The 14,384-nt window shown below is 41.9% G+C and overlaps 1 protein-coding gene across 7 annotated transcripts in view; it reads left to right on the forward strand.

Moving 5' to 3' along the window:
• The window catches only part of LOC119648308, a 680,254-nt gene that overhangs the window by 352,663 nt on the left and 313,207 nt on the right, over positions 1–14,384 (forward strand). For all 7 annotated transcript variants that reach the window (XM_038049997.1, XM_038050005.1, XM_038050015.1 and 4 more), the window contains one exon: positions 793–828. In XM_038049997.1, coding sequence (XP_037905925.1) covers positions 793–828 — 36 coding nt within the window. The remainder of the gene's footprint in view (positions 1–792; positions 829–14,384) is intronic.

Raw genomic sequence — 14,384 nt, forward strand, 5'->3', positions numbered from 1 at the left:
GACAAAACGAAATGCGATTAACTTTATCAAATAATCCTCAAATATGACCATATCAATCAAGCAGCAATGAATAATAGTGGAATCAGTTGTCCAGCATTATTCCCACCTCTACAAATAAAACCACAAATATAAATTGGCTATTTCGACCGAAATGTCCTCAGAATTGGTTTAAATGTAAATAAAATGAATGCCATCACTGAGCCTCCGGTATAAAACCTGTAAAATGCTCTGAATTATTAATTAGTCCTAATTGGGTATTTCGGTATCCATTGTTGGATGAGGCTTCGTTCAATAAATAATTTGTATGCGTAATGATGTTACCGGCATTATTTATACACATTCTGTGGTCACATCTCTTATTGCAAACATTTCCATTCATATATAATTTAATTAACGTGATTCCAACCTAATCGCGACGAGTTAATTGAGCCAAATTAGTTTGCAGCCACATAATCGACTGAAATCAAAACAGTTCGAATTAATCGAGGCGTGAAGCTATTTGGATGTGTTTATAACAACCAAATAATTGGTTATAAAAGGGTTAGAGAAGGCTTTCAGGGTTAGGAGAGTGTCATGTTGCGTGAGAAATAGGCGGGAGAAGGAGGAGGGAGATCTCCCTGGATCATGTGTTATAGATACAGATGCTGAAATTTCATGGTGAAGGACTTTCAGCTTCAGATGAAATACTGAACTCGAACTTTCTTAAAGCAATTCTGGTCATCCTCTATTATTAGCTTAGAATTCAAAATTACATCTAAATTATTAAATGTCGAACTTTTCATCTCTTTACAGTGCAACTAGGAGGGCTGAGTGAAACCGTGGACAATGGTAAGTCCTCTCTTTTATGATCATTACGTCCTTCATCGCTAGAAATCGAAGGACATATAATCACAAATAAGCTCTCTTGAATATTTCATTTCCAGTGGCACTAGAACGTCTTCCGCATCCTATCTTTATTTATAGGATAATCTCAAAGTATCTCAGTTCTTTAACTGAAAATAAATCTAAGGCCCGATGAATATATAAATTTTAAACAAGGTCACGTATCCGTCCCCCTTCTAGTTACATTAATTTGGCCTAAAAATAAAGCTATATATATTCCTCTGTGCAAGCAGAATTCATCAGTGGAAATAGACGATAGACCACCGGAGGAAGTTCACTGATGTTCGGGAAATTTTATGATCCCGAGTGAATTATTAATGATGAGAAGCAAGAAGGGTCGATAGCGGCAGACAATTGTGCCTTGGAAGCGCTTCAGATTCTATGCAGTTGTAGAGCTTATGAAGTTGGGGCGGGTTGAGTGTTCTTGTTCTTAGTATTGAAAATGATTATTTGAAATTGATACCCATCATGCTGGTATGGCTGATGTTAGCCATAATATTTTTCAAGGAACGTCCACGTGTAGCCTCAATCAATTTTTGGTAAAAATGAAGTATGGTCCTTGAAGTAGGTGGGCTAATTTGATTAAAATTTTGGCTGATGAATAATTCTTGGAAGGACGTGGATTCTTCTTTTGATGGCTCATTAGCTGGATCATAGATACCTGAATCTTATCTGCCAAAAAATGTGTATCCTCTAAGCAATAGGACCAACAGGAAAAATATTGTACATGGTATTGGTATCTTCTTCGTTAATAATTTAGAATTTCATTGTAGGCAAGCAAACTCCAGTTTATAAATGCAAGATAAACAAGTGGAAAAGCGGAAGCTCCGTGCTTCAGGTATGAAAAGCTTCGTGGATTTTAAATGTCAAGATATATCTGGCACGAGTTTGTATGTAGCTAGTAGATCATGATGTATAAGAATTTAATGAGTAAGTGAATTCATTCAATTTGCCCTACTATAACTTTATTAATAATATTAAGCTTTTCACTAAACTTTCTAATCTACTTTTGGGATATTTTTATCTTATTTCGACTTTATTATATATAATAGTAAGTATTAGACATTACCCTTAGAACTCCAGCTTACGACATTTGACCTGTTACATAGAATTAAGCTGTTGTGCCTTGGCCCTTTATGACACTAAAGATTTTAATCCTTGTATATCTGATAAATAAACGAAGCTACCACTAGTGATGTTTGGATAATTAACGTCATTGTCATAAGTTCTAATACCACATTCGCCGGCTTGACTGCAATGGAGATTATTATTTACTTCGTGTTGTCCACTTTTGAATTTTGTTGTTCTTCCCAAAATGTCAATATCGTCAGCATCGGCCATTAGTTGGGTAGACTTAAAGAAGATGGCGCCTCTTGCATTGACGTCTGCATGGCGAATCACTTCCTCCAGAGCCAGGTTAAAAAGAACTCTTGTATTGGATCGTTGTTGATGTTGAATGGGCTAGAGAGTGATCCTGTTGTTTTTATCTGTCCTCGCACATTCGGCAGGGTCAACTTTGTCAGTCTTATCAATTTCGTCAGAATACCGAATTCTCTTATAGCCGTGTACAGTTGGCTATGCTGTCATAATGGGCCTTGAAGTCACCATTATCCGCTCACGGAGACAGTACTCCTTGGGTCCACCAGAGCGTCCGCTCTTGCAATTAGCTATCGACAATAGCAGCGAGATAGGTGGGAACATCAATCATTGCTAGAGACTTTCGTATAGGGTTGCAATTAGTCCAGTTGAAAGCATTTCTCACGTCGGGGGGTGGTCGACGAAATACTTGCTGATACAACCCTTTCCGTGAATTGCATTTTCGACCATCGAGTAATCATTTTGATGGCATTAATGGTTGGTCTGGCTTTCCGGAACCCATACTGTCGGTCCGTGAGGACTCCTTGGTTCTAAACAACTGGGAGTAATCCATTATAAATCATCCGCTGTAACATTTTCCCCATAGTGTCTAGAAGGTATATGGGTCTTTAGGAGGATGGTTGACCTGGAGTTTGCGCAGCTGTAGGTAGCAGTAAAAATTTCTCCTGTTCCCATGATATGGGAAAGATCCCGTCGGACATGCAAGCTTGGAACCACTTCGCAAATGTGTTCGGTCTACATTTCTCGACAAGTTTTAGGGCCTTATTCGGTATGCTGTCCAAACCTGGGGTTTTACTGGGGCCGTCGTGCGGAATCGGTGTCACATTCAGGGGTCGCTGGAAAGTGTCAACACCCTGTTCTCACTGGAGAAATAATCTCTGGATGATTTTTAAAAGGAGAGTAGCGCACGTGATTTGCGGAGATGAACGATTTGTAAATCGTCCCGTTACAATTTTATAGGCGTATAGTAATTGGGTTTTCTAATTTGGACTGAGCGTTTCCTAGAGATCGATGCGTCACATGCTTTAATGATGCACTTTGTGGTATGGAGAGCTTCATCCGTGGATGTGCTTGTCTTGCTAGGCTGGTCTAGCCACACGTCCATGAATGTTTAGTCATCCATTCCTTTTGCTGATCATCCTGGCGTTTCTTTTCGATTTCGGCTTCTGTTGTGCACGCCTCCTGCCCTTTGGCTTCGATCTTAGTTTAAAGGTCGCTTAACGTGAAGTCCTCACTAACTTACCAACGCATATTATGTACCAGTGCAGGGCTAACAGAAGTCAGATCTACAATTGGACCAGATCCTCTTTTCCGATAGCTGTTTATATCACCTCCCTTGGCCAGAACTATATCCAACTGAGTGAATGCTAGTCTCCTTGTTGACTCATTCGATGCCCCACACATTAAATTGATCGGCTATCACAGTTGGATTTGGTCTTCTTGCGTCAAGAAAAAGATCATCTAACGGGTCTACAAATTCTGAAAATGTGAGGCTCGTTGGGGCTTAGCAGCTGTTTAAAAATATATCACTTAATTTTGCCCACACATAGCCACTAGCCATCATACCTATGGTATATTGTATTGCCTGATGACCGCGCGACCATATCGACCCATGCGCCACCGTCAAAGTTTTTATATGGTTCACTTATGACGGCATCACGGATTCGTAAGATTTCCACGCAAGTAAATCCTGTGCGACCCTGGAATGATTGAGATTTATTTATATTAACCTTGCTTTTTATTGCAGTTAACGCTTTCCTAAATTCCAGGCATTTACCGCTTCCGGCATATTGCCGGTTATCCCTTCTCCCCTCTCCGTCGCAAAAACGCATTTTGGGGCTTCAATTGCACTGCACTGCCTTTCTCTCCGCACCATCGACATGGGCATTCGCGAAGTGTCCACATGTTCGAAGCACCTCCTTAGAGAGCTCTGATCCCCTAGACGGGAAATAACCCATCCAATTCCAACCTTCCCCCATGGCTCACTGACAGTCCCATTGTGGCCGATTGAATGACGCCGTTAGTTTTTCTTAGACTCACGATGGACTTTTTTCCCAATTCCTTCAACATGAATTGTTGCTTCAAAGCAATGCAGATCTCTTCCCTGGAGGTTACCTTCTCGAGCTCGTTGCATTGCATATAAGTAGATTTTATGTATTTGGGAACGCTTTGGGAACGTACCCCATGCGAGTTTACAACTTGGATTCGAAAGCCGTCAGCTTTTCCCAGGCTGAACTTTTCAGTTCACACCTTGGGTCGCGTTTTTGGGTGCTTTGAATTTTTGCGACGTTTCCACCTAGGTTTGTTAGGTCGAGGTCAGGTTTCAGCTTTTTTAGTATCTCCACATGCGATAGATTTCCTTTGCTGAAGATTATAATTGCCTCTGGGCGAATTCGCACCTTTGGTTTCCTGTTCTTCTTTTAATTTACAACATTAATCCATGGACCGTTTCTATTTTCCTTGGGTTTCCCTTGGTTTGCCTCGTTCCCGCTTTGTTTCCGCCATGTTTTCCTCCTGAATTTTTAGTTTAGTTCGTTGCACTGATCAGAACGCCTTTCTAAATTGGATTTACTGTCTGTTTGTCCGTCTGTCTGTCTGCCTCTCTGCCACAGCTTACATTTTAGAAATGGTTACCCCCATTGATACGAAATTTGGTAGAAAGGTGGCACTTTTAAATCCTCTTGGATGCAGTGAGTAACATAGTTCTACGTTGTGTTTACGGGGAGTTCCCATACATGCAAAAGAGGGGTGTAATATTTTTTTTACTTACTAGAATCGTCATTAAAAATAACAGAAGGGAAGTGAAAAGTCTTGATTAGTACTTTCCGAAGCTGCTATTAATTTTGACATTGGTTGCAAAAGGGAGCATTGCGGGGTCCGAAAAAGGACTGTTACTTCAATGACCCGTTCTCTGAAAAGAAATATGGTGGTCTATTCCCATGCGGCAGCAAAATGCTATTCGTACCAACACCTGCTTACAATCAATACACAAAACCTTTCATATTTGAAGCGTTCAGCTTCCGGTTTTCTGATTTGTTTCCTTTTTGGCTCCTGCTGATTCCCTAAACCTTCCCCCTCTTTAACTTGCACCCTTCTACTTGACTGGAAGTCGATAAACTTGCGCTTTGGTGTCACTTGAGTCGCCTGTGACACCGTTGGGACAGCGGTTTTCGGCTTTTCCTTAGGTCTTCTATCTTCTCTCTGCGACCTATTATAAAGCACCTTGATGGCTATCATCGTCTTTTTAATGGCTTGGTGCACGTTGTGCTTGTCCTTGATTAACACGAACAGCACGAAACTATTTTAGTTTCGAGCTGCATGAAAGGTAGTTCTTCCGGGTCAGGACTCAGTTCTCGGTGAGTCTGTCCCGGATTACTCCTTTTGCAGACTTCTTCATCTTTATAATTAGCTGGCCGCCTCTCTTGCCGTCTTAGGTAATGAAGAAGATCGTCAAATTGGTGAGTTTTTTTTTAAATGGATCTATTTCCTGGACTTGGTATACCTCTTGAACAGATGCGTTTGGCTTCGAAATTGCGTTTCCGTCCAGCTATCTTCTTCGGCCCATCATTTTTTGCCTTTGTAGTCGGTGTTCTTGGCAGATTTGTGTTTCGTTTAAACAACTTCTTCTTCAAATCTAAAACACTTATAGCATTAGTTGCCACAGTGGCCAAATTGTCCACCACCAAGGCATTACGGTCGAGGCATATCGGCGGTTGGTAGCCCGTTTGCGTACTCCAAAAAGTTGCCAATATTGAGGTTCGGAGCCCAGGCGCCATAAGTTTTCTCCTTCTTATATTTTTTTAATTTCTGGGTATGCTTCACATAGCCATTTCGGTCCACGCACCCGAGATGAACAAACACATGTCCAAGCACACTCAGAAAAGAAATGTAAATGAACACATATTTACACATCAATAGGTCTGCCCCTATCCGCCACTGGGTTTACGGCTAAAGGGAGATCTGGTAACTACACGCAGGTCTGTCTGTCTGTCGGTCATAAGCATTTTTCACAGGAACGAATATCCCGATTGACTCGAAATTTGGTGAGAAGGTGACAACTGTGAACCTCCACACATCTGATGAATTAGATAACTGCGTGTTAAACTTAAAAGGTGAAGAGGGGGTCGCCATATATCTAAAATATAGGTGCACAATTTTCTACACTGAATATGGCCGCGGGAAATATGAAATGACAAATCCAGATTATTACTTTTTAAAGCAAATATTTGTTTTGATTTTGGTTACAAAGGCGAGGAGTTCGGATCCACTAAAGGGAGTTCATCGCGTTGAGGCGCACAGCCGCCGATCTTGGCGATTAGTGGTCCTCATAATGTCTTATGTCGGAAATGCTTTTATTTTCGTAAGATTGGCAGACATACTAGACACACTAGTTATTCTATTAATTTCATGTACCGCATTATCCCTTGCAGATATTTGGGGATTGCTGGCCCGAAGTAATATGACAAACGGTTCCAGGTTAGCTCTCTGACGATGGGGAGGTGTTTAGTTGGTAGTCCAACGACGTACCGGATCGGGAGTCCAACACTATGTGCGTAAATGCATTCACCTATCCTACCCCCAAGAACGCTTCCTACTATAAGTTGCTTGGACTCGACTTGGCCGGTCATACAGATGATGTGCAGCACTTGCTGTTGGGCGCACTGCTGAACATCGGAGAAATGATTATAGAGTTTAAACCAACAGTTAAGTACCTGGGAATGACGCTCGAATCGAATAGGAGCTTTTTAGAGTAAATAAAAGGAACAGCGGACAAAGCTGAGTTTTGACCCTAAGCCGGTTGGTGCAGACGTTAATGGTCCTACCTCTATTAGGAGACATCTTCTCATGAGTGCTGCACAGATCATTCTGCTCTACGGGTATGGGTTGATGCTCTTGGCAAAGGGGTGCATTGTAAGCGCCTTGCGCTACCGAACTTTGTGGGTGGCGCTAGCTTAACGCTCCTTACTAGGAAAGCAAAACCATGTCTTTTAAATTAATGAAAACGAAGGATTGACTTTGCGTCTCACCGGCGACTGAAGTTCTTGGTTGTACTGAAAGCATGGTAATATAATGTAATTAATAAATTATAATTTATATATATTTGATAATTCGTCGATAAATTTCATAAATTATAATTACAAATTAATTATTTTTATTGTGATGAGCGTAAGGTGTAATGAGTTGTGCTGCACGGCTTTGGTGGGGAGCACGGGTGAATTGCCGCTAAGCGGCTCCACACTGTAGCGTCTCTACCCTATCCCACCCGTTCCGTTCCGTACACCTTTCTTCTCCGAGACCTGAGAGCCGGGGACAAAAAGCTTTAGTTTTGGACACGGAGATGTTCTTTTGGGGCTGCCGTCGACGTAAAACCTAAAGAAGTGTTCCCCTCTGTTTAATACTTCCTATGGGCTTTCATATGGTGGTTGTAGGGACTTTCGGGATGCATCCACGCGAACCAATATGTTTGTGCAAACGTCCAGGTTCTTGGAGGCGTTAGCCTTCGTCGGAAAATGACGGCATCGCAGAGGTAATTTTAGTTTGGCCACATCGTTTCGGAGCAAAAGCCCAGTGGTAGAAAGGACTGACCTGATATCGAATACAGAATCGCCAGGGAGTCTCGAATTCTCCCCTTATACCAGCTCGAGGGAACTGCCGGCAAATTCTTCACGATGAGCTTTACCTAGACCAAATATAACGAAAGGCAGGACGAGAGGGCAACCGCTAAGAGGCCTTCAGTGTCCTATGCCAGCGTTCCAGCGTCCCATTGGATTGTGGGTGGTACGCAGTCGTCCAATGATGTTTGAAGCCTAGGAATTTCCTAAGTCTAAGTTATACTCGAACTGCGTTCCCTGGTCAGAAATAAATTCGGCGGAACTCCAAATTTTACTATTCATTCCCGACAAAGGGCCTCGGTGCATGATTCTGCGGAAATGTCAAACAGAGGTATTGCCTCAGCCCACCGCGTAAACCTGTCGATGATGGTGAGGTAATACCTGAAGCCATACAAAGCTGGCAAGGGGCCAATTATGTCGATGTATTTCGTGTGAAAACGCTTGGTAGACCGAGAAAATGAGCCTCCTTCTTTTGGTACGTGCTTGGTGACTTTACACTTCTGGCACGCGATGCACTATTCGGCTCAGGAGTTAACATCCTTATTCATTGAGAGCCAGAAAAGTTTGTTTGTGGCCAGCCGATTCGTTGTCCAAATGCCTGGGTGTGCATGATCCTGCACTGCATAGAATACTTTCTTGTGGAAAGTGCGCTTCCTTTTCAGAGGTCTCGCAGAATATTTCGGAAATTGAGCCGAAAAGGGAAAACTCCTAGAATTTGTATTTGAGGTTGACCGTGGCATAGATTCTGACCTCTGAAATGCGTGACAAAGCGTCTGCAACTATAATACATTGTCGGATGTGTGCTGGATGTGCGAAGTAAACTGGTTTATGAAGTTGAGGTACCGATTACTTGATCGCTCATTTCGGTTTGCTGACCGCGAACGCGTTTGGGACCTACCTCCCGGACCAAAGCTCCCACTGTTGCAGCTAGCTTAGAAACGGTAGCCGCGAGTGTGGCCACCGTCTGCTGAAGCTCGGTAATTTGGTCCGTGGCCTTCTACGACACTTCACTGACCACAGGGTATGCGTGCACCTTGTCGATCTTGTCAGCGATGTTTGCTAACACTTCCAAAGATCCGAACTCTGGACAGGCCAAGATGGCCTAGGTGTTCTCCAGGAGATGCAACAACCACAGCGATTAAAGCAGCTCAACGCCGACCTTTTCCTCGCCCAAATTCTTCATCTCACGCAGCAGTTGGCTCGGAGAGCGGTCACCTAAGGCGAGCCCCGTCAGCAAGTGATTCAGCTTTGCTGACTCGCTTACTGGCAGTCTTTTGATGAGGGTGCCCTACAAATTTGAGTATGAGCATTTTTCAAGCACGTCGACAACGAGCCCAATCGACCCCTCGCCCAGGCCGACGATCGCATGGCATCAGTGTTGATGCCTGTGAGCACGGAATGCGCGTCCAATTGGTGGAACCAGGCCTCCGGGTTACGTCTCTAAAACGACCATGGGGGTTGTTGTCTTATGACATTGCAAATTTAAGCTGAATTCACGAGGACAAAGCGAAGAATCCTCCGAGTCCCACATCGAGCGGAAAATGTGACCAGAGCGGAAAAGTTAACAGGAGGAGCCAGCAGCAGAGCGCACAGGCCACACCCTGCCCAATTTGATGCCGGCTCCTGAGGCCTAACGTATTTTACTTTTACCAATACTATTATATTAATATTTACATTTCAAAAATGTAGACTGTTGCTGGAGTTAGGGAAACTTCTTAGAAGTGTACCTGTTTTTCTTCTTTCGATGGCTCAGTTTTTCAGGTGACTTATTCTGCTGTTCGGATGTGAGGTACGGGCAAACTACTGTGCTCTCTGGGGTAGTACCGAACCTTTGGTTAGAATCTATTTTTGTTCGTAGGGTGGTGAGTAGGAGTATTTGGATGGTTCTGCAGTGCAGTTTGTTGCTATCCCTTGAGGTTATGAGTTGGAGTTACTGGTTTTTCTTCAACAGTCTCTCCTTTTAATATCACTGGTTTTGCAAGTTTCGATGATTGTACTGGGGCAGTTGCTTATCCTTTAGTGTTATTTTCCACTGGTACTTCACTATACAATTTTTTAAATCGCTTTTCCATTTCGGGGCCCTAAATTTATAATGTAGATAAATTTGATAAATTATAATTCCAATTCAATTATTCCTATAAGTAATTTTTTGTTAAATTACAGTTATATTCCCTAATAATAAATTTGATTATTTTAATTTTTTTCGACGGCTGAATGGAGACTGACCAGCTCGGTTCATACGTGGGCCCCTTGCGGCGCCTCACAGTGAGATTGATTATTTCCGTTTGAGTTGGCGCTTTAAGTCGCATCTGCACGAAATTGGGACGATTCTACTTTTTGCGAAAAAATGGAGCCCAACCGGTAGAGAGACCGGATGGCAGGCGGTTCTTTCAATTTACAAATTCTCCTTTTTCTGCTCCCCCCATTTTTTTAAGGAATTCCTTGACTTGAAGGAACCTTAAGGCAGAAGTCTGAGTGGAACAGCCAGCAAAGGGTGGAATGTAAAATAAGGGCTGCTTGATTCTGGTTGAAAGCCCGACAATGCGCGGTCCAATATATCATTGCTTCTCTGCTTCCAACGCTTTGTTTACCACTGTCATCATCGCTTTGTTCACCCTTCCACTATACCTTTGGCTTTGGGCGGGAAAACGGAAGGACTAGCTAAAAGTAATGTGCCAAATGGTTTCAGAATAGCATTCTGATAATGGAGTGGCGTTTAGTTGGTAATTCGATAGCTTACCTTGCGGGCGTGCAACACTTACTATTTAAACACGTTCATCCCTTAGCCCAAAAAAGGACTTTTCCCTAATTTGAGCCTATTTGTATTTGAAGTTACCAGCACCAAGTTGTCTGCAAATAATGTATCGCTTTCAGGACATGTTAACAATTTGAATCTTATTTCCCTACCTTATGTATATCTCAAGTTTTACTCATTATCTGGTTTCTACATTTGTGCTGTTTTCTTGCTTTTGCTGCTTTGGTTATTATTCTTGCTATTGCTCACGGCATGAATATCGATGGCTATGTATATATATCCATGACCAAGTGACCTACCCACGATCCTTGCATCCCTTGTCATAAGCTCAGGTGTCTGCTCCACATGATTTGCTCGCAAAACCTTTAGGTGGGGTTAAGGATGTGAAACGCTGCGTGTACAATACGTTTGCAAAATTATGCTGCCTTAAGATATAGAGCAAGAAGGTGAAAGGATATGACATTACACGATGAATAACAGAATGGGAAATTAAAGTGTAGAAATGATTGGCAGGGTTTAACTTGTTTAATCTTAAAAGTTGATGAACTTTATATCCTTTTCATCTTCATATCGAACATCAGATCATTTTCCAATTTCTTCCAGCTTTTCCTTTACGTAAATAAAAGTGTGAATTATAAAGTTGAAAGCTAGTCAGATTCTGGTCTACGACTGATTCTAAATCCTTAAATGCAAATTGACAGGAAACGAATTCATACCATTCAACCGCCAAGTTTCAAATGAAAAACCAGTCGACCAAAAGTCCTTCAACCGCATTTCGCCTGCTCGTATGTACTCGTCTCCGCACCCTTCGCAGTGCAATTTTCACATCGGCTTTACATTCATTCGTAATTTCCCATTGATTCCGACTTTATTTATAGCAAATCGACCCGAAACCGTTAAACCTTTCTCAGGTTTATTGAGTTTGTGAGTTGTTTTTAAATTTGCAATGGCTAAATTGTCTTCCGCTCCTCAGTTGTTTTTCCGCGTAATCCTTAGGAATTGACTTTCACCATTGGCAGAAGGAGCTTTTCAGCATTTTACGTGCATACTCCATATACCTTTTATGACTTCTCCAAAGTTTTATGACCCTCTCACAGTACACTCTTAAAAAAAGTCAAGTAACTTCAATAAATTTTATTGCGAACGGTTCGAGCTCCCCATCTTGAGAATTTCCCGGTGTATCTGACCTCATTCTGCTCCGGGAGGCTCCTTTTTCCCACTTTGTGAAACAATTGTACATCCAGGCGAGTAATGAAGCGGTAATATCGTAAATGTCGAAAAACAATTTTACAGTCTTAGCATGGTTCAGGGAGGCACAATCAGTGCTCACTGGGACTGCTCAAAGTTTTTCATTGCAGGATAAGATAAGAATAATATAATTTTTACGATGTGTTAGGCTTTGGCATGACTTTATGAGGTGGGCAACAAGGTATCAAGCCGTACATCCAGTGTTCAATGGTTCATTTCCCAAAGCGAATAAGTGCCGCCCAAGAAAATTATGCACCCTTTCAGCCCCTCAATTCGCATCGAAATAGACGCTGGGATTTAAGAAGTTATAGCTGCCTTCCCAAGGGCTATGAATGAGCTTCCATTATTCATCATCGGCGCTTCCACCTACATTTAAGACGATCTATTCTTTGCACTACAAGCTGTGCCATCAACATTATTGTTTATTTCCAATGAAAGCCATTCGATATAAAGTGTGGTAATATTAAAAATTTATTGCGAAATTTACGAGGTCAGGATGAATGGGATGACTCCTGGAAGGCGTAATCTATTAAATTTAGTGTGAAGACGACCGCCGTAATGCATATAAAGTGCTACCGCAGGATTTTGCTGCAATGCTGATATGAAAATGAAATAATAAACTATAAGAGAAGCGTATCTTATCGGACCCCCTTTTGCACGGCCTTTGCAATGGACAAATAAAAGTCCCCTTTCCAGTTTTATCTTCCCTGGAAGGTATACGCAGAGAAAAAATTAATTAATATGAGTGGAATGATGCTATTTTTGAATATCCTGTTTTGAACTTTTCATTTCCGCTGCTCGGAACAGGAAATTTGAACGTGTGCTTTCCGAAATTATTTATTTTAAGAGCTGTCTGAGTTAGATACAATTTCATGTGTTTATTAATACATTTTCAATAAAACTATGCTCACTCTCCATGGAAGCTAACCATAGAACCATATCATAGTAAGCAATAGATTAAGTTATATTTCCAACTTGTTGTAGCCGGGTCGGTCTTCGACTGCCTTTCCTTGAGCAGGTCACGGAAACCTGGCTGTCCTGTAGGACCTGTAGGGCTTTTTGCAAGCATTCAGCATTTTTGTTTTCTCTCCCATTTAGTATCCTTTATCATTCTGTATCTCTTTTTAAATTCTGTTGAAATTTCTGGAAACCCAAAAAGCCATTTTAGCAGTGTCTATTTGTGATATATAAATTTTCAAACACAAACAGGTCGGGAAACCGGAAGCTTGACTCTTCAGGTATAAAAGGTTTTGTGTTTCCCTATGTGAGGAGCATAACGTAGTTTTCCATTGGCTGATATCATTGATCCGAGATATTTAATCCCTCAGTTCTGGGCAGGTTATTGCCATTGCCAGAAATGAGTGATTTAAATATCTCGAGGGCAGGTTACTGTCATTGCCAGACCTCAGCGAATAAATATCTCGAGTCAATGCTATCAGCCAATAGAGAACTGCTTCACGTATTAACGCGATGTGGATGAAGTGGCATTCCACAACTGGCGTTCTTTGTGATCGACGTATCAGCGCACGTCCCAAATCTAAAATTTACTGCAATGTCGTCCGTCTGCCGCTCTATATAATTCTGAGTGTTGGCCGACTATAAAAGACAATGGACGGCGTCTTGCGATAATGGGAACAAAGGTGTTGCATTTCACTGTTGGCGTGACACGTTTGGATTACGTTTGAAATGAGAATATCCGCGATCGATATGGGTTTGCATCGATCGTGGAAAAACTGCGAGAGAGGCGTTTTCGATGGTGTGGTCAAGTAATTCACGCTAACGAGAATTCACTTACCAATATTGTTCTGAACAGCGAAGTCAGTGGTAAGCAACCACAAAGCCGGCCGAAACAACAGTGCCTTGATACGCTGGATGGGAATTTAAAAGCCTTGCGATTGCATCCTGATCAGGCATTCGATAGAGCCAAATGGCGAAGCCAATCATGACGAGCCGACCTCGCTTGTGAACGGGACAAAGGCCGAAGGAAAAGGAAAAGATGTGAGGAGCGACGAGTGCACGAGTGCAAGGACATCTTTCGAAGATTACACATAAGCGTTTTACACATAAGTGTTTTATACATAAGTGTTTTACACAAAACCTTAATAAGGGTTGCATTCATCATAAATGCGACTTTAATATTTCACGCGAACGTCAATTATTCCGATTAACTATGACGTCAGCATCTTATTTGCATGGCATTGGAAGCAGCGAAATAGCTAAGTTTGAACGGCTATAACTTTGGCCTTAATGGCCAGATTTCCATGAAATTTAGCACGTATATATGCAATAATTATGCTGGTACAAAATCTGGAAGTCCTAGGATGAATTTAAGGGGGATTTCCTACCGTTACCTTTCATTTAATAGCCTACACGACTATATCCCCCTTTGCATGTATGGATAACTATCATTTAAACTCTAAAACTAAATCTCTCTAAACTAAATTTATGCCACTCTCTCTATGCGTGGTATTTCGGTTTAGCCCTTCTGGACTAAAGTGCATGTGACAGAC

Source organism: Hermetia illucens, chromosome 1 (assembly GCF_905115235.1).
Source record: "Hermetia illucens chromosome 1, iHerIll2.2.curated.20191125, whole genome shotgun sequence".
In the NCBI taxonomy this organism is placed as follows: domain Eukaryota; kingdom Metazoa; phylum Arthropoda; class Insecta; order Diptera; family Stratiomyidae; genus Hermetia; species Hermetia illucens.